Source organism: Rhinolophus sinicus, linkage group LG09, assembly GCF_036562045.2.
Source record: "Rhinolophus sinicus isolate RSC01 linkage group LG09, ASM3656204v1, whole genome shotgun sequence".
Classification (NCBI taxonomy): domain Eukaryota; kingdom Metazoa; phylum Chordata; class Mammalia; order Chiroptera; family Rhinolophidae; genus Rhinolophus; species Rhinolophus sinicus.
In genome coordinates, this window is record NC_133758.1 from 105,576,305 (window position 1) to 105,601,011 (window position 24,707).

The 24,707-nt window shown below is 54.2% G+C and overlaps 1 protein-coding gene across 5 annotated transcripts in view; it reads right to left on the bottom strand.

Moving 5' to 3' along the window:
* Positions 1-12,170, bottom strand: part of CRHR2 (corticotropin releasing hormone receptor 2) — a 37,296-nt gene extending 25,126 nt beyond the window's left edge. For 2 of the 5 annotated variants that reach the window (XR_012498926.1, XM_019726194.2), the window contains exons 1-3: positions 11,955-12,169; positions 3,673-3,766; positions 471-596 (exon numbers count right to left, since the gene is read on the bottom strand). Coding sequence is in view for 4 of the 5 variants with exons in the window: in XM_019726194.2 (XP_019581753.2) it covers positions 471-596; positions 3,673-3,766; positions 11,955-12,041 (307 nt within the window). In the remaining variant the exon portion in view is untranslated. Of the gene's footprint in view, positions 1-470; positions 597-740; positions 1,232-3,672; positions 3,767-11,954 lie in introns of those variants that run through there. The other 3 variants (XM_019726196.2, XM_019726198.2, XM_019726197.2) reach the window with 3 other exon arrangements.
* Between the last annotated feature and the right edge of the window lie 12,537 nt (positions 12,171-24,707).

Genomic DNA, 24,707 nt, shown 5'->3' on the forward strand with positions numbered 1-24,707 from the left:
AGCTCTCACCCCATCTTTCCTGCCTCCTGCCCTCCTTCTCTCTGGTAGTAAAGAGTTTGATCATTGCATTCACCCTGGGGGTTGGGAACTTAGCATAAGCGTCCCGGGCCCCCCTGGGGGGGGGGCAATGGCTAAACAAAGAGAAGCCCTAATGGGGGAACTTCGGACACCCAGAGTATATAATATGGAAGAGACGTTTCCCCCCAAAGGGAGGAAGTATTTCCTTCTTCCGTTTCTGGGTTCTCACCGCACCAATCACCGGAGTCGTGGGCAAATCACTGTCTTACTGAGGTCTGAAGCTACAGTGGGGAAGGGGCAGAGGGAGCGCCCCCAACATTATAAGGAGTCCTTAACGCCAGCGGTCTGTCGGTGCCACGGCCCTCAGCACGTCTACGACGCGGGGTCCGGAGCCCTCCCCACTCCCTAAACCGCCCTCCTGGGAGGCGGGCGCAGAGGTCCGGGGCACTCACGCGTGGTGTTGTACTTGACGCCGTTGAAGTACTCGGGGCACGGCCTCTCCACTAAGGCTCCGGCCGCACTCCGGGGCCAGCACGTCCCGATCTGGTCCAAGGTCGTGTTGCAGTAGGAGTAGGGACCTGGCGACCGGAGAAAACGGAGCGGGACTCAGAGGGGTTGCCGGGGACGCAGGGCACAAGGCGCTCAGAGCGCGGGGCCCTGGGCGCACCCAGCGTGCCAGGGAAGGAGCCCGCGCCGGCCGGGTCCGCTCGCCCCACGCCTACCCTCGGGGTCCAGGGGTAGCGCCCAGCCGTCCCAGAGCAGCTCTTCGGCCAGCGCCAGGCTGCAGTTGGCTTCCAGCAGGCTGTGGAGCAGTGCCACGTCCATCGCGCCCCGCAGCCGCGCGCTGACAGGGAGAGTGAGTGCGCGCCCGGCGTGGCTACCCGGGACAGGGTGCGAGAGTGAGCGCCGAAAGAGCGAGAGGTCTTGGCGCCCGCCTGCGCAGCCCCGACCGGCCGGACAGCCTGCCTGCGCTGCGCCTGGTAGCCAGGAGCAGCCAAGTCCGGACCTTAGCTGAGAAGAGCTGCCTGCAGAGCGCACCGAGTGGCGGGCCCACCCGCTCGGTCACGGCCAATGGCGGCGTCAGGGGGCGGGGCCGCCTTCTTAGGCCCCGGGATGGTCCAGAGCAAGGCGGCGGGGATGAGAGCGTGGACCTGGGATGGCGGAATGCCCCTTTCGAGGGTCCCAGGCGCTGAGGCAGCAAAGCGCGGCCGCCCCCCCGCCGGAAGAATCCACTGTAACCTCCGGAATAGGGAGCCAGAATTGGGCGGCTCATCGCCTGAGTTTCTTGCACCTGAGCGAGGAGGACACGGGAGGCGGGCAGCAGGGGTGGGGTCGGGGAGGGGGCAGAGAGTCCACGTGCAGATCTGCGCTGGAGAAAAGCCCCTTGCGTTCTCCGGGCAGGACGTGGATTGGAGGGGCTTCGGGGGAAACATGGAGGCTACGGGAAGGTCTAGTGAGATAAGTGGCCTGGATGGGTGAAGACCTGGAGCGGGCTGGGAGGGCTGGGAGGGAAAGGGATTCGGAGGCGAGCCAGCCTAGTGAGGAGGTGCTGCAGACAGGCGTTGGTGGGTGACGAAGTCCCTGGGAGAAGTTGTTTTAAGTTATCTGGAGGCCTTCAAACACCTGGGTCTTACTGGCCTGGGCTCCTGAGAGAATAAAGTCTCTCTTCCTCCTGGCTTGGCCATGGCCACCTGAAGCTGGTTTCTGCACATGTGTGAGATACGGAATTTGCCCGGGCAGGGTCAGGACTAGCTGCTCCATTCTGAGGGCCCAGTGTGGGTCTGGACCGCTGCTCATGCCTGGTGAGTGGGGGCATCTGGGTTCAGGAGACAGGGCGTGGGGCATCATATGCCCCAACTCAGGCTGGGTTCTGGTCCTGCCTGTTTCTACTCTCCCTGCATGTGACCCCAGTTCTTACCGTCTCTTCTGGGGCTCTTTCTCGTCAGTGAAATGTTCTCTCAGGTCCCTCCCAGCCCTGAGAGCCTCTGGTTCTGGGTTTTAAGATGCAAAGACTCAGGAAGATGTATGCGTGTGTGTGTGTGTGTGTGTGTATATATATATATATATATATATAAAATGTATCCATTGTAAACAGATGTATGATATTACAAGTTGAGAAGGACAGGCCTTGTGCTTGGGAGAGCTGGGATTCCACCCCACCACTAGACTTAGAGGAGGGGGATGGGTTACTGTTCTCCAGGGGTCATGGGAAAGCAGGGTCTGTGCCACTGATAGGTGGGAAGTGGGGGGTGGGGGGCAGGCAGACAGTGGTGAGTCTGCTGATAAACCAGCATTGCCTGGGAGAGCAGACAGCTCCGTGAGGGGAAGTTTGGGGCCCTCTTGATGTGGTGTGGGGAGGGGGGGCCTCCATTTCCTGCCTGATGGCTGCTTGACACGGCCCATGCTGGGTGTCTCCAGGGTCTCTCATTCAGCCTTGTCAGTGAGACTCTGAGGTTGATTTAGACTCGTTTCTAACAATGAGGAAACTGAGGCTCAGGAGGTGTGATGAGTTGAATCATGTCTCTCAGAATACATATGTTGAGGTCCTAACCCCCAGTACCTCAGAGTGTGACCTTACTTGGAGACAGGTAATTCAGTTGAAATAACATCATTGGGCCCTAATCCAAAATGATGCCTATCCTTTCAGGAAGAGGAGATTAGGACACAGACAGGCACAGAGGGAAGGGCATGTGAAGACGCAGAGTGAAGGCCATACACCGAGGAGGGAGGCCTCAGAAGGAACCAGCTCTGCTGACACCTTGATCTCGGCCTTTGAACCTCCAGAATCATGAGTAAACATTTCTGTCGTTTAAACCACCCCGTCTGTGGTGTTTTAGGGCAGCCCCAGCAAACAAACACAGAGGGCTCAGGTGACTAGTGCAGGGTCACACAGCTGCCAGGTGGAGGGGCTAGGCTCCAGGCTTGGGTCTGTCTGATCCCAACACCTGAGCTCTTGACCCCTTGTAAGGCGGGCTGGCAGCAAGGCTTTCCTTTTTAATGCCCAACTCAGGCTGCATTTGGTGCTGGGTCTCAGTGCCGACTAGCCTCCTGGTCTCCTTGAGCCCTGGCAGCTCCAGGTCCGAGGGGGCCCCCCCACCCCAGCTTCTCAGGTCTGTCTGAGAAGGCCCCGACGCTGGGTGGGGCCCTAGGGACAGCTCTATGGAGCCCATGAGACCCCAGGGCTGTTCTGAGCTCCGCAGCGGTTGACCCTGACTCTCAATCACCCCCAGAAAACCCTGAAGGGTCAGAACTCAGGGGCCTGGCTGCTGCTCCGAAGGTCCTTACTAGCAGTTGACACTTGTAGCCATGGCAACTGGAGAATGTATTTTACACCTTGTGCTGGTCTTGCCTGAGTTTGAAAGCAAAGGGGTGTTCTCTTCTCCGGCTTCTGAATGCAACCCAGGCAGCTTCCTTTGGTAGACACAGGGAACTGGGAGCTGGAGGACAACTCCCAGTCAAACCCATCATCCTCAGGAAGAGCCTGAGCTCCAAATGGGGAAGGGGCCTGGCTGAAGACAAAGCCAGGAGCCAGGCCTGAAAGGCAGTCACCAGCCACTACCGCCCGAGCTTGGCTGACCTCTTCCTCCCGCAGGCTGGGGGCCCACCCTCATCTCCTGGGCTCTGCCACAGGGGGCTGGCAGAGGGCTTGCATACCTGAGAGGTTCGCGAGGGTAGTGATTGTATAGCAGTACTGTTTCAGCCGTGCCCACGGGGGCTGGTCGCTGGGCACCTGGCTTGGTTCGGCTGCCTAGGAAATAGGAGGGACGAGGGTCAGAGGTCAGGTCCTGGCTACCCATTGACAGCACATGTCTGTCTCCCTGCCCTATTCTGTCACTCATCCCTTACTTCTCTTACCTCTATTGTACAGAGGGGGAAACTGAGGAGGGAAATGCCCCTGGCCATGCAGCGCAATGGCAGCCTGGCCAGGCCTGGAACCCTGTGAGGGCCTCAGGAGTGGCCTGGTGCAGCCTGACCCCTGAGGCAGCATTCTGCTCGATCTATCCCTCGGCCCCTAGGGGATGCACCCCTACGATGGGTGGGTCCCGTTTCCTTCTATCAGCAAAGCCAGGTGGGGGTCCACCAGCAGTTCTTTCACCCAATAAATATTTGTAGAATGCCTACTGTGGCTGGGGAACCCAGTGGGTATACTCAGGCAGTCCCAGGCCAGGTAGGGACCCCCTAGACTTAGAAGGTGCAGAAGGGAACAAGGGAGAGCGGGTGATTTCACCCTGTTGTCCTGTCACACAGGTAAACAGGCAGTTACAAAGGGCGTTAGGTTCACACTTGGGAGAGACCCCTAACCTGGCCTTGGGAAGACTAAGGGAGGCTTCCAGGGAGAGGTGGTACTTTGGGGACAACCAGATGGATGAGTAGGGAAAAGGAAGAGCCCGTGTGAGCACTCACCAGGAAACAATGGCAACCCCGTCCAAAAGGTAAAAACCACCCAGGATCCCATGGCCTAAAGAAAATCATGAGTGGGTGCTGGGCGTGGAGGGATAAAGTGATGTGGTTATCTGTGTCCTTGAGGGGACCATCTTCTGGTGGGAAAGATGGGTGGGTTACTTGTTAACAGTTGTGTACAATTTGCTGAGGAGGAATGGGTAGTGTCCTGGAGGAGGTCATGCTGATGTGGGCTTTGAAGGCTGAGTAGGAGTTTGCCTAGCTGATAAAGGTGGTGCCAGGAAGGGCAGCCTAGGTAGAGCACAGCATGTGCAAAGGCTAAGAGGCTGGGAAATGTATGGTGTGAGACTAAACGAGCGCAATGCACTCTCAAATTCTAACCCTTGCCCACGTTCCTCCCAAGACCACCATATTTTCCTTCTCTGCGGCCAGTGTGTGTGCATAAATTGTGTGCGCACGTGTGTGTGCGCGTGCGTGCGTATACGGGATTTTTGTGCCCTGCCCAACCTTGACATTCCTGATTCTAGGATGCCAGAGCCACTGCCTTACCAGTGAGCAGCCCTGTCCTTTCCTCTTCCTGGCAAATATCCCCTCCCTGGCAGCTGGGTCCATGTTTGCCCCAGAATGTCTCCAGGGCCAGGGCCTGACAGCCCCCAAACATCACGTTCCCCATAATGGGCTCAGTCCATCTCCTGCACTGGGGCTGGAGGACACATGCTCAGCCTTGCCACGCGGGCCTGGAGCTCCTAATTAGGACCCCACCTGGTCAGACAGGAGAGCAATGTCTCCTGTCCCACGCCAGAGCCTAGGGTGGCATGGACAGCACTTACAGGCACTCACTGCCGTTAGGAGCTGCCGAATCTCATCCACAATGCAGGGTGCGGCGGGAGGAGCTGGGGAGCAGGGCCATGTGTGTGTGTGTGTGTTACATATTATGTCTGTGTAATGTGTGGTTGTGTGTGTGACTCATGGTATGTAGGGTGCATAGTGTGTGTGGGTATGTGTCTGTGTGTAGTGTCTGTGTATTGTGTATGTCTGAGTCTGGGTGCTGTAAGGGGCTGCCTGAGCCATCAGCCAGGAGCCCTGCCTCTTGGCCCGCAAGATAGATACTGGGACCATGGTCTTGCCACCGTGTTTCCCCACATGTAAGACCAGGTCTTATGCTAAGGTTTGCTCCAAAAGACGCATTAGGGTTTATGTTCAGGGGACATCATCCTGAAAAATCACGCGAGAGCTTATTTTCCGGTTAGGTCTTATTATCGGGGAAACACGATATTCACATATCGGGGGGGTGGGGGGGAGGCGGTTGCTGGGAGCACCTGCTTGGGCATCAGAAAAGCTTTGTTGGCTCAGCAAGCCACCAGGCAGGGGTGAGGCTGGCCCTAGAATCTTCCAAGAAGAATTCTAAGGCCCTCCCCTCAGCTGAGTCTGAGGAGAGTGTGGGCCCCAAGCCTGACTCATCAGCACCTTCCCAATCCTCCTTCCCCTTGTTGGAGAGGCAGCTAGTAATGCCCCCTGGGGGGACCGAGTGAGGCACCAGCCCCTTGAGGTCACAGCAGAGGCAACGCTCAACCCAGAGGCATGCAGTGTCCATGGCCGACCCTCAGGCCAACCAGACTTTGTGTTTTAGATGCAAGTTCCTCCTCTCAAAGCCTTCAACTGCCACAGTGTGGTTCTGTCACTCACGTATTTCATGTCAACCTTGGGGCTGGAGGTGGTGGTGGTGGGGGGGCCTGAACCCTCAAGGTGGGGTCAGGCACCCTCCCTAGGACTCAGGCATCAAGGGATTGTCCTTGCATGAGACGCTGTGGTCTGAGGCTGTGGCTGGGCCTCCTTGCTGACAAAGCACTGGGCACAGGTTGCTGTGCACAGCTTTGATGCGTGTGGTTAGGGCCTGGGCAAAACACGTGAGTAGATCAGAAGTGGTTTGGGAATAACTCCCAGATCTGGCTCCATCTCCGGTAACTTGCCCACTGGTCCAATAAGCTGGCACAGACAAAGATTTTCATTCTCTTCAAGGGGCTGGTTGAGTGGAGTTGACTCAGTTTAAATCCACAACATATCCTGCAGGTGCCTATTTTGGGTGGAGTCGCTGGAGGTGGTGGGAGGGCAAGGAGGAGGGGGAGGGAAAAGGGGAGGCTGCTGCCCTCAGAAACCACCCCAGGGGACAGGGAGAGCAGAAGCACAGTTGTGGATAATTCCACCCAAGACCTGGGCGATGAGCTCTCAGGGCGGGAAGACTGCAAACACCCCAGTGTTTAGAGCTCTGGGGATGCTGCTTCTTAGCTCTGTGGCCTTGGCCAAGTTACTTAACTTTTCCGAGCCTTGTTCTCCTCATCTGTAAAATGGGGACAATACAAACCCATAGGGTTTTGTTGTGCATTCAATTGCTGTATGTCAAGAGCCTGGCATGTAGAAGGCACGTGTGAAATGGTGGCCCTTGTCAAGGACTTTAGGAGGTTCACGTAGGGAGCTCAGAGATGGGGGGTTCAGGCCTCATTATGGGGAGCTTGGGCTTCTGTACTGATCAACTTTGGGCTGTCCCAGGGGCAGAGAGCTGCTCCCACCCCTCGCCCCTGCCCCATGAGACTATAGGCTACCAGAACTCGGGGCCCACATCTGTCTGGTTCATATCTGTGTCCCCAGCTCCCAGTCTAGAACCTGGCACAAAGCAGGTGCTCAGTAAATGTTTGTTGGCTGGCTGGCTGGATGGGTGGACAGACGAGATGACGATTCTCTCAGCCAGGTAGAGCTGCACCCTCACGCCCAATTCTGGGAGCTCGGGTTCTGGGCTTTGCCTGCTTGTCAGATTTCCTTCTCTCTGAACTTTCACTGCGAGGCTAGCCCTAATCCTGGTTCCAGCCTCTGTGTGCCTGGAACTGGAAGCCCTTACCTTAGACGAGGGTGAGGGAGAGGCCCCGGCAGGGGGAGGAGGGCAGCAGGTCAGAGCCAAGACGCCAGCTGCTCTTCCTCCACCTTGGGTCTTGTCCAGGCAGAACCCGTGCTCCAAGGACCAGGCAGGCCCCAAAGGTGCCACCTCCCTGGAGCCAGGGGGTCTGGCCCAGCCTAATGCTCCCTCCTGGCCTGGTGACAAAGCTTCATCTAAATTTAGCCCCTGGTCTAAGCCTGGGAGATTTACGGGACCATAGGTCCAGAAGCCAGGCTGCCAGTAACCAGAGGGGAATGGAGTAAGCTGCTCCCTGCCTCCTCCCTCTCTGTCCAAGGTCAGAGAGGGCTCCTCTGGAGGGACAGGGCTCCTCCCCAGGTTTCCTTTCATTTTAGTGGTTTCATTGAGCGTGGAGGAGATGGGGTGAGAGGAGGAGGGCAGAGAAGGAGCAGGGAAGATGGAGAGAGGGACATGGGGAGGAGAGAAGGGGCATGGAAAGGGGTAGTGAGGGGAGGGTGGGAAGACGAGGAGGAGGAGAGAAGGGGAGGAGGGTGGGGAGGAGCAGTGAGTCTGGGGGCCCAGAGCAGACAAGTGGAGGCCATGGGCAGTACTCAGGAAGCTGAGGCTGCCTGCGGCAGAGGGCAAGGGACTGAAACTCATATGAAGGAAGTAGGTAATATTTCCGGAGCATCTGGGCAGGCTTCCTGGAAGGGGAAATCTTAGCTACTCGGTTGTAACTTATCAGGTGCTAGACTTCGAGGACCCCAAGTTCCCTCGGCAGCTTCTAGCAGGCTCTCCCATCCCTGAGCCTCTGCTCTTTTTTATTAAAGTTTATTGGGGTGACAAGTGTTAGTACAGTTACATAGGTTTCGGTTGTACAATTCTGTAATACATCATGAGCCTCTGTTCTCGGGGTCCCTTTTCCTAAGATGACTCACTCTCCCTTCTAGTCCTAATTCAGCCTCCAGCTCGCCTGGAGAAACGTCCAGACCTCATTATGTGCTCTGTCATCTCTGAAATCCTGTGGCTCCCTCTCTCTCCTCTGTCCCTCTCCCCTTACCTGTGCCAAGCCCTGGGCCCTGCACACAGGTGTCTGAGGGAGGGAGGGGGGAGGGGAGGAGAGAGCAAGGGGAGAGAGGGAGGGAATACTTTGGCCCAATAAAAAGAGAGGGAGCTGGCCAGCAGGAAGCCCTATAATGGGACAGTTAGGCCTTAAATTATCTCCTTAATAATTTTAACAATTCATCTAATGTGCAGTTTGCCTAGAAGTCACCCTTTTCTGAGTTGTTTTGGCATCTGAGTGTCCTAAAAGTAACATGACATTAGAATTAAATCACATTAAAATACATTTTTGTTAAAGAAAGGGAATCTGGAGTCAGGCAACCTGGTTTGGATCTTGGCCCTGCCCCTTACCAGCCGACTAACCTTGGGTACATGACCTCGCCTCAGCTTCCTCATCTGTAAAATGGGGATAATGATGGTTTTATCTCCGAGGGTTGTTATGAAGCTTAAAATAGATAACGTAGGGGTGGCCGGTTAGCTCAGTTGGTTAGAGTGTGGTACTCTTAAGAACAAGGTTGCCGGTTCGATCCCCACATGGGCCACTGTGAGCTGCGTCCTCCACAACTAGATTGAATGAAACAACTACTTGACTTGGAGCTGATGGGTCCTGGTAAAACACACTTAAATAAAAGTTTTTAAAAAATAGATAATGTATGTCAGTGCTGAGAACAGCGCTGAGCACATGGTAAGCCCTATGTAGCTGCTAAATAGAATAAACAAAATAAGCTTATTGAATAGTCGATCGTTCCCCCTGGTAGATTCGAAGGGACATCTTAAAAAATTCTGATTTTGAATAAAGTAACATCAGACACACTGGTTGAGGATTCCTAAGAATGTTGGAAATTAGATAAAGTAGAAAATGACAGTTAAGAGGACTACAGAATAGTTCCCTAATTTGTAAAGTGCTGCAAATTTGAGATTTACTAGGAATATAAAATTAAGTAAACAGTGCCCTCAGACAAATTGCTTTTAAAAAAATACTTAAACATCAACAAAATGGCAAAAGCAGAGAGGAAAAATTAGCTGATCAGGTTACAAAACACTCAGACAGTAGTTGAATTTTGGGAAAGTCATTAGATCAATGAGCTCCTGCCAAATGGCCCTTGAGACCCGCCACCCCCCTACCCTGGCGCTGCAGACCCTGGGAGTGTGTGTACAGGGCCCTGGCCTTGGCCTTGGGGAGGGCTGTGCAGGTTAGTAAGGGTCCAGGTTCCTGATGCCTGGGCCCCTGGGGGGACTTCTCAGGACAGATGGCTCCCACAAAAATCAGGACACCTGTGGCAAGAGGCCACAGAAGTGCTGTCCTGAGACCCTGGGGAGGGGAAGCGTCTTGCTCCCCAAAGGTCTGAGGGGCTGTACCCAGCCAAGATGGGCTGGTAGATTCCTGGGGTCTTCACAGAGCCGGAGGGAAGTAAGTAGCTCAAAAGGTTAGAATCCAGGGCTTTGGAATCCAGCATCCGTATTCCTTAGCCTCACCCGATCTCCTTTTCTAGCTGTGTAGGTAACTGTCTAACCTTCCTGGTACTTTAGTAAAGCGCAGAGCACAGTGTGTGTGTAGCAGGTAGGCTGCACCATTACAGCATTGCCTCTCAAAAGCCTCAGAGGGCGCCCTGGAAGGCCAGTCTCCAGGCTGGATCAGGCTGTCCTCCCCACTCATCCACCAGCTGGGATGTTCCCAAACTGCAAATCAGACCAGCTAGCTGAGCTCTGGGGCCAGAGAGACCATGGGTTGGTTCCCCTCTCGCTGGTTACATCCTGAGTGACTTTGGGTGAGTAATTAGTCTCTAGTATCAGGCTGAGGTGTTCCAGGGAACCTGGGGTAGGGCCTGGGTGACTCTAAGGGGACCACAGACTGTTGCCTGCGAGGTTCTGGTTCTGACACCCCCAGAATCCAGGGGACCCTCGCAAAGATCCCTCCACCTGGCCTGGCTCTGGAGCAGCAACCAGAACCCTCTCCATGTAACCAGCTTGGGCAGCTGGCATCATGCCCTCCCCCAGAGGGGCGGGCTGTGAGGCAACTGAGGCCCTAACACTGGCTGTCTTAGAAGGCACCTATCTCAAGAACCAGTGGGAGGGGGCAAAAAGAGCTCAAAGCCCAGGATGTGCGGAGTTGTAGGGAGTGGGGGTGGTAGTGAACCCACTGCACACCTCCACCCACCCCAGATACAGCCTGCGATGTCATTTCAAGGACCTCACAGGTCTAGAGGCTGTCTGCCCATTGGGGCACTGAGCATATCTCAGCATGGTGCCCAACCCTCTCCACCTGACCAGACCCCCTGGGAGGGCAGGGCCCCTGGTGTCTTCATGCTCCATCTCTAGAGGCTGGCACAAAACCATGGCTGCATTACTGAGTGCCAGGCATGGCGCTCAGAGCTCTACTTGTATCATCTCAGCTATTCCACACTGATCGCATCCTCATTTTACCCAGGAGGAAACTGGGGCTCGAAAATTTGAGTCACCTGTTCAAGGTCACACACGAAGCAGCAAAGCAGGGATTCGAATCAGGTCTGTCAGCAAAGCCACTTTGTCACAGCCACTGGATGCTCACTGCTTATCTGCTGAGTGAGTGTTGAGTGAATGTCCGCCACGGTCCTCTGTACATAGGGACGTTGAGGCCCGGGAAGTGGTCCCTGCAGCTGGTCTGTGGCGCAGTCCTGGACAGGACTAGGCCTCCTGACTTCCAGCCTGACTCTGACCCCCGCGGTGTGCGGCCTCTGAGGCCCTCTCTGCACTCTGAACCCTTTTAATGTCAGGGCTTTTCATGAAAAGTGTGGCCTCACACAGGTTGCCTGCTTTCTCTGAGCCTCAGTTTCCTTATCTGAAAAATGGGGACGGGGTTAAAGGGTGATTCCTCCTGCATCTGAGAATCGTTTCTGGGAATCACTCCTTCCTGGCCTTACCCCACTTCTTCAGCTCTTTCTTTATAGTTTCTCTCCATCCTCTTACCCCCAGGGCCCACCTGCAGACCTTGACGCTGGCCAAAAGGCACCCACAGCTTTGAGAGACCCTTGGTGAGGTTGGTCCTCCCAGTGCTTCCACTGTCCCATTGCTCATTTGGTTCTGGGGACTGTCTGGTTTCAGGCACTAAGAGGAGGGTGGGGACAGGGCCACAGGAGATGGGGGCTTTTACGGGAAGGGCCAGAACTGGGGTGGGGAGAGAAAGGGATTTGAGTTTCCTGCAAGGGGAGATGGAAGGGATCCATGGGGGAGGGGACAGAATGGACAGGGGATAACGAATTTCTGGAAGTGAGGAGGGTCATGTCACGACGCTAGTTCAGCCAGAAGCCCCCATCGTCCACAGGACCTCTCAGTCCCATTCTAGCTGCTATTAGAGTTTCATCTCTCCTTCACCTGCCCCCTCATCCAGGCAGAAGAGCTCCCTCCCATGATCTCACACAGGGGTCCCCAACCCCAACCGGCCAGCAAAAGCCCAGAGTCTTCCCCCACCCAACTTATAACAGGGCTGAGTGAAACTGGGTCCAGGAAAGGAACACCGAGACCCCCTCCCATCCCCCAGTCACCACAGCGCGGAGCCCAAGCTCCTGGCGCCCGGACTCTGAGACCCGACCCCACTGCCCACACTTACTCTGAGGAGTGGAGGGAGGAGGCAGAGCAGACAGAGGAGCGGGTGTGGAGAGCGGAGGACGCGCGGGGCCCCAGCGGGAGCCCCCATGCCCGCGCGGCTTGGGACAGAAGTGCACCTCTCAGCGCCGACGTCCCGCCCTGCCTGCCCCTCCCCCGGGCCACAGCTTGTAGCGCCCCCTCCCCCTCCCGCTCCGGCTCAGCACCGAGGCCAAGGCCAGGCCCTGGGCATGGGGGTATTCTCCCTTGGCCCCCACCCCCTAGGGCTGCCGTGACACCGCCCCACAGCCACCCTCCTCCCGGTTATTTATAGCGGGTGCTGGGCAGCCGCTTCTTCCCTGGCAGCCAGGGACCAAACTCTGCCTCCAGCTTGCAGAGAAGGGGTTAATGCCTTTTATCTGCCACCACCTTAGCCTCAGCTGTGGCCACCTGCGGTGGGGGGAGGGGAGAGAAAATGGGATAGGGAGGAGGGGGCCTCAGCCGAGGTTGTGGCCTCAGTGCCCAGTGGGCTGGGGGGTCTCACCCTGATCAGGCTTCCCAGAACCGCCCCTATCTTCTAATTGTCAGAGGAGCTCTTTCCAGGCTCCGATGCCTGTTTGGACCTTTGGAAGTTGAATGTAGATGCAGATTAAATAATAGCATTACTGTATCAGTGTTCAACTTCCTGATTTGATAATTTGCACGGTGGGTAGGTAAGAGCTGTTCTTAGGAACTATGTTTAGGACCACAGGGGCACCGTGTTTCCAACAGTTTTAAATGGTTCAGAAATACGGAAATATCTATTTCTAGCTGTCTGTCTGTCTGTCTATCTATCTATCTATCTATCTATCTATCTATCTATCTATCATCTAGAGAACCATAAAGCAGATGGGTCAACATGTAAATAATCAGTAAATGAGGGCAACGGGTTTATGGGTATATGGATATACTATGGGCCATTCTTCCAACTTTCCTGTAAATTTGAAATGAAATGCTAAAAAATGTTTGAAACGCCGAAACACTGAGGACAGCACCTTCAGCAAGTGCAGACTCTGATTATGGGGGCTGGCGCTGGCCCAGGCGTTGGAGGCTTTCAGGCAGTTGCCCAGGGATCCTAATGTCGGGCAGGGCTGAGCAGTGTTGGTCCCGGGTGGGGACAGGTCTGGCCTGGGGCCGGGTCAGGGCTCAGGAGGGGAGGCCTGCTCTCAGGGAGCCCCTGAAGCAGCCTCCAGACCTGTTCCAACAGGTGGGCCTGGTGCAGGGAGTTTCAGAGCTTAAGCAGCAGCTCCAGTTGTCAGGATCTGAGGGGAAAGCATTTGAAGAATGTGATTAGTGGGGCACCGTGATTTTCCTGCAGGGTGCAGACAGGGTGGACACAGGCCCTAGAGAACTCAGCCTGAGTTCGAGAAACTCAGACACTGTGTTCACGCTGATCTCCCTGCCCGGGACCCTTTTCTCCTCCCCTTCACCCCTTCCTCCAGGCAGCCTTCCTTGAGTGCTCCCACATCACCCTCCCCTGAAATCTCACCGGCCTGAGTCTGAGGCCCTGGCTGTTCCCTAACTGCCACTTGGATGAGGCTGGTCCCCAGTCAGCTTGGGCAGAACCCAGTCTCCCCCCACTCCTCTTTTTGTTTCTTTTCCCTTCCCTACTCTGTTGCATAGAGCCTAGCCCCAGTGGGATCTTTATGGGAAAAGCTGTGGAAGAGTTGACTGGATCTCCCCATTCATTAGAAAGTGACAGAGTGGAACCCCTTCCCAGGAACCGGGACAGGATATGGCTTTACTGGACCTGGTCAGGTGGTCTTGGTCAGAGAGGGCTCCTGGCAGGAGATGACCCCTTGGCAGGGCTTTGATGGGCGGGTAGATTCAGAAAGAGAGTTGATGAGTCAGTATGAGGTCCCACAGTTCTCTTCAGCGTGTCTTCCAGGAGTATCCCCCTGGCCAGCCTCTCAACGTTAAGCAGAGAGCAGAGGCTCTGACCTCAAGGTCAACCTCAGCCTGTGGAGGCTGTGCAAGCCACCAGAAGAGGTGAAGCCCATGAGATCTGGGCATAAGTAACTGCAACGGGCAGTGAGAGATAGTACAAGGCCTGGGGCAGCTCAGGGCAGGGCGGCAGGGGATTTGGGGAGGGGAGGAAATTACTGCAGGATTTAAACAGAGGGAGAAGGGGAGAACTTCACTCCAGATGGAGGAGTCAGGGTGGGCAGAAGCAGAGCAAGTGCAGGCTGGCTCGACTGGGGGCCTGGTTGGGGAGGGGCCAGTGTAGGGCTAGGCAGTGGGGGACAGACTGGAAGGAAGCTTGGTTTGCTCTAGCTCTAAAGGGCCTGTGGTGCACGCACATGGGCAATTGGCCTGATTCCTTCCTGGCAGGGCTCTTCTTGTGCTTCCAAATTCATTCCCTCGCCGCTGCCCCCACAGCCTGGAGCTCTTAGGAGGACCATCCTTGGACAGCTAGAGCCACAATTTGCCTGGAGGTGGGGGTGCCCAAGTACCCCAACCCCAGCTCCAAACCGCATGCTTAGCCATTGACTGGAGGTGGAAGAGCTCCAAGTGTCATTAACACTCTTGGGGGGTCCAGGAGGCTGGGACTTTGCCTGCATCTCACTGCCGGGGACTTTTTGTTTTGCCCCCCTCTCACCAGCATCTCCTGGGAACACTTCCTTTACAAGTCACAGCAGGTGACTCCTCATCTCCTTCCTGGGGAACCTGACCTCAGGTTCAGGGCAGGGAAGTCTGGACTTGACCCGTCTAAACGTAATAGTTAAAAACAAACAATAACAATAATAAAAAGCACCCAAGACCCTTGAACTCCCATGATATCCTCTGGTAGCCTTTGTTGCCTTTCACAGGCTGCTGGTGGTAGAAGAAACCCTGCCAACAACTGTGAGCTGGCAGGCTAATACAAACTGTTATTTAGAAGCCTTAAGCCTATTTATTTTTGAAAACGCCTTCATAGCCATTGTGATTATGAAAGATAAACCTGAGCTGGCCTTAGAAGGGCGATGCGCGGTTTGCTTTGCAAAGAGGTGGAAACGCCTAGATTTTGCTTGGCATCCAAGATGGAGAAGGGGTGGGAGGGCTTGGGTCTGGGCTGGAGGGTGTCCTTGGTACTCAGAAAAGGACTGCAGGGCAGGCCAGGTCGGAGGAGGGGTGGCTGGAAGGGCTTCCCTGAGGTGTGAGTGGTCAGTGAATGTTTGCCAGGGGCTGGTGATAACCTTGGCTATCCCCATCTTCACAAGAGACTAGACCCCTGTGTACAGCAGCTGCTGTCATGCTGCTCGGGAATGAGGACGAGGTGCTATGCCACCTGTGGATAAAGGGTTGGAGAGGGTTTGGCAGCTGTAGGAGGGGGGAGGGAGTGCTGGACATTTCTTGGTTTTGTTCAGAATGATCCTGTCCTTCTGAGAAACGCTCCATCCTTTACTCCACTGTTTCTTAGTTTGTTTTTTGTCATTATCACCTCCTCCCTCCCCAAAGAGCCTTTTTAGATCTTTTCCTAATTGCTCCCTCCTTATGAAATTTTCATACCACAGATATATAGCATATCTATGGGAGGCCACAAACCATTGTAATATCCAAGACTGTTCTGCCCCCCAAGACCTGCTTTTTGCCTCCTTGGGGGCACTGCTGCCCCCTTGAGAGGGCATGCTTTACTCCAAACGTGATTTTGATTGGCAGCGGGCCACTGTGGATTGGCCCAGTGCAATCGGCCAGGCTGGATAAATGAGAGGGCCTCCCACCACTGACCACAGTTGGTCGGTACAGAAAGGGCCAGCTGATCTGAATGGACACGATCAGCATCCTTCCCTGGGATTTTTAAATTTTGCATCAAAGAGAGAGACTATTCCTTCCTTTTGGAGAAACTGAGAGATACTATGTGCAGCAGCTGCGTGGCTGTTCGGAAAGCTGAGCTGAGGGAATGAGCTGCCACACTACAGAGGGGAGAAGGGGAGGGAGGGAGAGCGAAGGTCCTGGTGGCCTTCCAGGCACTGGGGAAGCCGGCTTTGCCTCTGCACCCAGGGAGGGAGCTCTCCAACAAATCTTCCCTGATCCCTGAAACAGTCTGTGATTCTGTTGCTTACCACCCTAGGAATTCTGACTAACCTAGAAGGGATCATGAATTGCACAGGAGTAGAATTCAGAGTAAAAGCAACCAGGAAAGTGGAAGATACCCCATCCCCATGTTTCGGAATCGGAACTGTTGGGGAGAGCCCAGACTTTCTGTACCTCTAATCGGCTGGGCAGTCGGGTCAGTGTAGGTTGCTTGGGAGCACTGGGTTTCTTAGGGACACTTGGGTTGCGTGTCTCTCTGAGCAAGGGAGTGTCGGACACAGCTGGGTCTGCATTCTGCAAGCCTTGCTCCAGCAGCAGGGCGGTTTGGGGTTGGAGATGACAAGTTCAGGGTAAGGAGAGAGCAACGTGGGCCAGTCCAGCAGCACAGGTGAGAGAGAAGACGGTATCTTAGTCCAGAGTGGGGTCTGTCCTGCCGTGCAGGGCCCCCACACTGATCCGATCTCTCATCTGGGGCTGAGACTGTTCAGATGAGGTTGCTGGGGTCCCTGCCCCTCCCCCCTGAGCTTATGGCCCGGTGACATCTTGTCCCCCAGATGTATGAGGCTATCTCCTTATTTTAGCTGTGGTCACACCAATTTAGTCTCAGATGGCAGAGTGTGCTTTTGCGATGCCATTTCAGAACACAATTTTGTAGCATTGCTGCAAGAACAGCTATTGATTTTCCTCATTTTTTATTTCTTTCTGCGGGTTCGGTGGGATGTTACTCTGGTCTCTCTCTCTCCCTCTCTCTCGCTCTCTCTCTCTCTCACTCTTTCGCCTCCAAAATCCTGCTTCCGGGGTGCCAATTCCAAGTATGAGTTATGATCAGCTCTGTTGTCACTCGTCTCTAAAGGAAAACAAGTCACTGTGTTTGACTAATAGGGAGTAAGTCAGCTCTGGCAGAGTTGGTACCTGCTCATGAAGGAGCCTTGAACTTCACACCTAGAGAACAGCTATAGGGCTTGTATTTTCTGGTGGAGTTCATGCTCCAAGGGCTGAGTGGCACTGGGACCTGACTCTGGTTGTCATGTCTGGTTTCACAGCTGTCCCCTGCCTCCTGTGCAGGCTGCTCCCAGGATCAGGCACCACAGGCTGGGCTGGTAGAGACCCGGCCTCTGCTCCTCCCCTGGGAAGGTGTGCCCTAGGGGCCTCCACCTCTGCTGCAGTATTTGCCGTGGCTCCTAGGATGCCTGTCCCACTCCCTCCATCTTTCCCTCAATTCCCTTAACTGTAAAATGAAATAACACCTACCATGGAGGACCATGGTGAGGCTAAAGTGAAAACAGGTGGGGATAACCACTTCCTCGAAACGTAAAGGAACGTCATTATTGTCATTTTGTTTCTTCCAGTTCAAAGTCATCAAACATTGAGGGCCCACTATGTGCAAGACCCTGTGCAAAGCCTGACCATGGTACCCAGAACAGAGTAGGTTCTTAGCAAGTGTTTGCTGAGTGAATGAATGAACGGGGATGAGTAGGAGCGTCTCAGGGCAAGAGGCAGAGGGCCTTGAGAAACCCCTGGCACACGGGACAGAATCTGGATGCGTCCACCCACGTCTGCCTTTCCTGAACTCCTACAAAAGCGCTGGGCTGCAAGGAGAAGGCAGTCCTTAGTATGGATTAAACGTGCATTTATTGAGTGCCGATGAAGTGCAGGGTGCAGGGAGAGAAAACAGCAGCTGTCCCAGAGTGGGGGGGAGAAAGACGAGTGAGCAGGCAAGGGCTATGGGGACTAGTGAGCACGGTGTCACCAATAGCAACCCAGCAGCGGGGGTGGGGAGGATGCGCAGAGCTGGGCTAAGTGAAGGCGAAGGCGAAGGTGTAGAGGCCAGTGGAGGGCAGGGCGCTCAGAGTGAGGGGAGGGCCTCCCAGAGGTGAGCCACACGACACAGGCTCAGGGCGTCTGTGTGGGTGGAGCCGACCATGGATGGGCAGGGAGCTCTCGGTGAGGCCAGCAGTAGGCAGAGCCGGCCAGAGGGCCTGTCTAGCACGGTGGCCATGGGAGGGATTTAGTCATGGGGATGACACGGTCAGTTTGGCATTGTAGAAGAGCAGGGTGGAAAATGGCTTGGCTGGGACTCACTCAGAGGCAGGAAACCAGTCAGGAGGCTATGTCAATAAGAAGTGTGGTGGCCTGGGTTCTGTCTTGAGAATGTGGCAGTCACTCAATTCACATTCCCATTTTACAGGAAAGAAACCGAGGCCCAGTGAGGCCTGGTGTAAACGCAGGAGGGCCACCCCTCCAAAGGCTTCTCCTCTGGGCTCGCCGGCCCACTCCCTGCCCCCCTCTGCCTGCAGAGTGAGATGAGCCAAGGACATCCTCCCCATCTGGACCGGCTGCCTCTGCTGCGGGGTGATGTGTGGGGCTCCCAGAAGGCAGGAGGTTAATAAAGGCAAGTGGTCTGTGAGGCCGGCAGGGACTGCTTTCAGCCCTTTGCTGGGCAAGGTCAGGCACAGTGGTGGGAGGTTTGGGGAGCCTCTGATTGAACCTTGGAATGTGAGTAATGTGGGGACAAGCCCAAGGCCAGCGGTGCCAGACTGGCAAGGCAGGGAAGTGGCCATTTCTAATGGAGTCTCTCCAAAGGAAAGTGCCAGAGGAGAAGCCAGAGTCAGATGCCACAACTACTTCAGCAGCAGGGGGTGGAGGAGAGGCCAGCAGTCGGGAAAGTTTGTCCTCTGCCTTGCTCTCTTGTCCCCAAGCTTAGGCTGGGATGGAGGGGTCCCGTCCTGCTGCATGACTCACCAGTGTCAGCCCTTAGGAAAAAGCTTCTCCTCTTGGGCCTTCATATCCATCAAGTGGAGATAAGGATCATGTTGGGGCTGCCGTATGTTACTCTGGGGATGTCAGAGAGGCTGAGGAAATTCAGGTCCCAGGGGTCTGGCCTCCAGGCCCAGGGCTGATGGCCTCCGAGGCAGACACTCTGATAATCTTTCTGGCCCACTGGTCGGTGGCAGCTCTGCTTTGCTCCCTCAGCCCGGCCAGCCTGTCTGTGACATGGGGAGGAATCCATTTCCTTCCACTCATATAGCCTCTTCTCCATGGCTTCCACTGTTCCTGAAACGAGATAAGGCCCTGGAAAGTACAAATTAGGGGACATGGAGATTATGAGAGCTAAACACTAGCATCTCCTGCTTCACCCCCTCCTACTTTCCCAAGATATACAAAAATCATCAAGAGTGCTGCAGGCTAGAGAAAAGCTAGGGGCCAGGAGACCTTGGCCTCTTCTAGACTCAGAGATAGGCCTCAAGCGGGAGGTGGGGCTTCCTGGCCGGCAGGCCCAGACCTGTGGAGAGGACAGAAATTGTGTCCCGACAACTGCGAGGGCTGCTTTCCTTGTGGCCTCCCCACCCGTCTGTCTCCCTGTGAGGACAGCTGGCCTCAGGTTTAGTTCAAGGTGGTGTAAGCACGCTTTCCTGCAGCCCAGGGGACGCTCAGTGACTTCCTGGGCAGTTAGGTAGCGCAGGTCACCTCTGGGCAGAGGCCCGGCTTCCGCTGGCCTCTTGAGCCCAATTTTGTGTCTTCTCTCGGGCGTGCACAGACCCCCACGTGGATTCCTCGGCCCCCACCATGGAGGGGGTGCAGCCACTCCTGCTCTGTGGCAGCTCTGTGGCCAGACCCTCCCCCAGCTCACTGAGCCAAGTCCCTGCTGCTCGGTGTTGGCTGCCACGGGGTCTGCCGCATCTAACCTCGCCTCTGCCAGGCCCGCTTGCCCTTGCCAGGGGGACAGACACCGTGTTGACGCCAGCATGCTGCCAGCTGTGCTGGCCACAGAAGTCCCTCCAGTCGGCTGGAACATAGAGTAGGGGAACAGACTCCTCTCTCCCGGCTTTCCTCTGTGAGCGGCCCCACGCAGGGTACCACTGGGTTTGCTTAATGGGACAGTTCTGGTGATGGCCAAGTTACCCACAGGCCACCAAAGAGGTGGAGTCAAGACAGTTCAAATAATAGCCACAGTGGCACAGGCAGGCCACTCCTTTCCTCTGGCCTCTGGCCTGCTGTGACTTTCCCCAGGGGTCTCAGAGCAGCCCTGTCATGTCGCCTTTCCTGTGCTAGTCAGGGCTCTCCAGAGAAACAGGACCGATGGGATATGTTTATATAGTGAGAGATTTATTTTCAGGAATTGGCTCACGCAATTGTGGGGCTGTCAAGCTGAAATCCACAGTGACGCTGGCAGGTTGGAAATTCAACTCAAAGTTGATGTTGTAATCTTGAGTTCTAATCTCCAGGGCAGGCCAGCAGGTTGGAAAGTCAGGCTGGGATTCCTCATGGCATTCCTGAGGCCCAATTCCTTCTGTTTTGGACAAACATCAGTCTTTGTTCTGAAGGCCTTCAACTGATTGGATGAGGCCCACCTGCACTACACAAGGCAATCTGCTTTACTCAGCATCTACTGATTTAGGTGTCAATCACATCTAAAAAATATCTTCACAGCAACATCTTGATGAGTTTTTGACCCAACAACGGGGCACCATAGCCTAGCCAAGTTGACACATAACATTAACCGTGACACGGCCCCATACCTGTGTATCTTGTAGGCCTGTGTGTCTGAACCCCGTGGGTGGGCTTGGTTTGGCTTTGCTGGGAATCTCCTTGCCCATGTAAACACCCAGTGCTACTAGTTGGGGGCAGGAGCGGGGTGCCCGACTCCTTTACTGGATGTTGCTGAAGATCACGTGTCTCATAGAAAAGGATAGGAACATGTTGTTAAACACAGAAAACGCTGGGTTATGGGAGTGTCAGTAATTTCTTACATTTTCCTTTGTGCTTTTCACTATGTTCCAAAATTTTACAAGGGCATACGTTTCTTTTTCACAGTAAGAAAAATTGTATTTAGAAACATAGGACTTGGCCTTTAGCAGGGGGAGATTGGTTCTGGCTTGTGCTGGGGAACGCAGGTTGTGTGGGTCATGCTGGGTGTGTAAGCATGGTTAGCAGGGAGGAGACCACAGGCCCCCTGACCCTGGGCCTGGGACTTGCCCCACCGCCCTGCACAGCCTCACGGTCTCCAGTTCCAGCTGGAGACTTGGAGGCTGAAGCTGTGGGGAGAGTGAGGCCTCTGGGTTAGTTCAGGGTCTGGAGCCCGGGGTACAAGGGTCCCCATCACATACAAGCCCCCAAAAGGGTGGTGGGAGAGAGATTACTGGGAGATGTGCTTCCAAGTCAGATCTGGATGAAGTGTAGAAATCAAACCCCAGTCAGGGCGCTGCAGAGTCCTAGCCAGTCAGAGAGCAGAGACCAGCCCTTCAAGGGCTGCTGGAGACTGTGCTCTGTGGCCGGCGTTTCACCTCAGAATGTGTTCTCAGCAACCTCGTTCCCTGTGGTCAGTGAGTACGATCTGGTCGCATCCCTGTGTCAGCTCTCCTTGGGGAGGTCAGGAAGAGGTGACCCAGGCTGATCCACCGAGGTGAGAGGAGGTGGGAGGGGAAGCAGAGGAAAACTCCAGGCCGCATTCTCAGGGAGGCTGCCTCTTCTGCAGTCAGGGAACAGCCCAGGCTGGGTGGGCGGCCATGGGGGCTGAACCATCAGCGAAGGAGAAGCAATGGGAACCCAAGGATGGAGACAATTAGACAGTGGAGGGAAGAAGGCAATGAAAGTCAGTGTTGCTTTGTGTTTAGGGAAGGCCATCCTGCTATTCTTAGAAGGAAGCATATTTAGTGAGGATGTGAAATCCACACCAAACCCTTGACTTCTTCATTGCCAAGAGATGGGCTTTGTGAGTTTACCTGAAATGGTTATCATAACCCCTGATATATACATATGTAGCCTTGTTCCCTGTGAGGCAGGAGTTTAATCTCTTTGCTTAGACTTTATGGATTTATACAGTCCTCATAAACTCTTACTGCTGTTTGTGTTTCAGGGAGGAAGAAACTGAGCACAGAGAGATTAGGTTACAGGCCGAAGGTCACAAAGCCAGTAAGTGGTGGACCTGGGAGTTGAACCCACGCATTCTCAACCACCATGCTAGGTGTCTTTCTGCAGGAAGGGCCACCTAAGGTCTGAGGTCCTTAGAAATACCCTTCCTGTTTTCCCAGGGTTTGCTATGAAATCAGACCACCAGCTCTCCCCCCACCCAGCCGTCCCACTGAATTTCAGAGCCCACCTGACCCTCTACCCCCCGCCCCTCTGGCTGGTGTAACTGGGAGGGGAGAGTGGAATTTCACTCAAAGGCTTTTGCTTTCCTTAGGAAAGACAGAGCTCTCAAACTGAGCAATGGAGCGATTGATTCCAATAATAGGAGGTATTTGCGCGGAGAAATGCATCACTTTGCACAATCTGCTAATGCTCTCTTTGGCAGGTATATAGAATATTGACAAAGGGAATTCAAAAGGTCCTGCATTTATTTCCCTTGGCTGCTTGGGAAAAGGGGAAATTGGGTTTTGAACACAACATAAACACCATCACAGGTGCCCACAAGCATTGATTCTGTGTAGCGTCTTCTATCACCTGCACATCGTAGGAGCTCCGTAGAAATTGATTGACGCCAGACTGCCTGCTAAACTTGTGTCTGCTGCATTCTAGCTGCGTGATCCTGGGAGACTTACCTCAGTTCTCTGGGTCACAATTGTCTTTGTAGAGTGGAGCTCAGATTAGTACCTGTAATAGTCCCTACCTCCTTGGGTTGTTCTGGGGATGACACGGGTTAGGCCAGGCAAAGTGGGTAGTTAGTGCCTGTGCCATCCTACACTCAAACAGTTCAGCTGCTGTGAATGGGAAAGTGAGTGGAAAATGCAGCCAGGATGGAGGGGGTCACCCCACCCCCCTGCTGGTCTGGACCAGAAGTGACATTGACCTTTTACAGATGTTTGCGTTGTGATGGAATTCAAGCAATAACTGGCAACTTAATACACAAAATAGAGAGCTTTGCAAGTGCCTTTAGAGAACATCTGGTTTCATGGGCCTGTTTTTTGATGTGGAAAGCGAGGCCGAGAGGGGATGGGTTTGCTCAGGCCCCCAGAGCGAGGCCATCAGAACTGGGTCTTAAGTCCCCCTAGACGGGACTCTGCATTGCTTCTCTCGATTACAGTTCCTCTGTCGAGGGCTGTGACCTGATCGTAGGTTTGAATGTCAAGGAATCAAACGATCGCCTTATGGAAAAGGCAAACCCAATGCAAGTTAGCAAGTTTGGCACCTAGGGAGGGAGAGCAGCCATCAGTGTAATCATCAGGCCTCTGAGCCATGTGACTAGTTTAACTGGGAGATTCTTTCCGGGAGGATGTGACCAGGATTTCTGTCCGGGCCATGACGGCCATTGACCATTCCAGCCCCCAGTGACCTCCCCACTCCTCTGCTCCCACAGCCCCCGCGTCTGAGACTCTCCCCTGTCGGGACTCTTCTTGGCTGCCCCCAACAACTCAGCAGCGCCTACTGGCATTCATAATGACTTCTTTAAAAAATATTTTTAATAACGTAAGGAATACACAAATGCATTATCATTATTAAAAAGTAAAAATAAGAGAGACAAACGTTGTCCTTGGTCCTCCCATTACTATCAGTCTCCCCTGAAAACACTTTTTTATCAGTTTCCTGCGTTCCTTTCCGCACCTTAAATTTTGCTTTTACATCCAATTTTTATATTTCTGTTTTGTGAGGTTGTTTACACGAATACGATACTATACAGGTGCTCTTCCGCTTAACAATATGTCTTCGAGATCTTTCGTTGCGATACTGTTGTGTTATGTGTTATTTATGTATGTCACCTATGCTATCACATAAATGCGGCCTATAATACTATGTATGGTGAAGGCTGCCTTGTGTACAGAGCAGGACACACTGCTCTTAATGGAGGTGTGGTACGTACGTTCCCAGAGTTTCACCGTCGCTGACAATACTGCAGAGTACAGTTTTGTACAAGCCTCTTTGTGTAACATGTGCAAGTATTTCCCTGGGTAGAAACTTAGAAGTAGGATGGCTGAATTGCAGAAAACAGACGTTTGGTGTTTGAATAGCTGCTGCTATCCAGGTCCTCCAGATTGCACTGAGATCTCCAATAACGTCCTTCCCCTGTCTGCTGCAGGGACCGCCTGTTTTCATTTGGCCAGTCTGGTAAATAGGAAGGTGAATTGCCCTTGCTTTAATTTGCATTTCCTTTATTGCTTAGGAGGCTGAGCCCATTTCCATATGGTTATTGGCCATTTGTAAAGGAAATGCTCACTGAATGGATTAGGTGCTCCCTGAAGATACAGCTGAAGGGGGGGAGAGGAGGAATGTGTGGCTCAGGGGAGACTGTTCCGTGAGGTTCCAGATCGCTGGGCTGGTCCAAGAGCAACAACGCTCACAGGCCCAGGGGGTGGGGGTGGGGGGAGTGCAGGGTGAGGCAGGCGTCTGACAGTGAGGACACTAGAGTCACACAGTCACCCACAGACAAGCTGGGACCTGAACCCTAGACCTCCTCAGTTCATGGCGTCTCACTCTAACTGGGTGTCCCCTACTGATGGAACTATCGCTACTTGGACTCAGGAATTTGACTAGAGTTTTTTGGCTGCAATTTGTGTTATCCATTTTTGCATAGCAAACTAGTCCAAAACGTAAGTTAACACAATAATCATTTGTCTGCTCATGCTTCTGTGGTTTGGGGAGAGCTGTGGCCAGTTCCATAGCCATCTGCTGGGGCTGGAACATTTACGAAAACCTGGAGCTTGGGACGAGATGGCTGGACCAGCTGGGGCCTCGGTGGACATCTCTCTGGGGCCCCTTTAAGTGGCTTAGCTCAGGCTTCCTCAGGCAT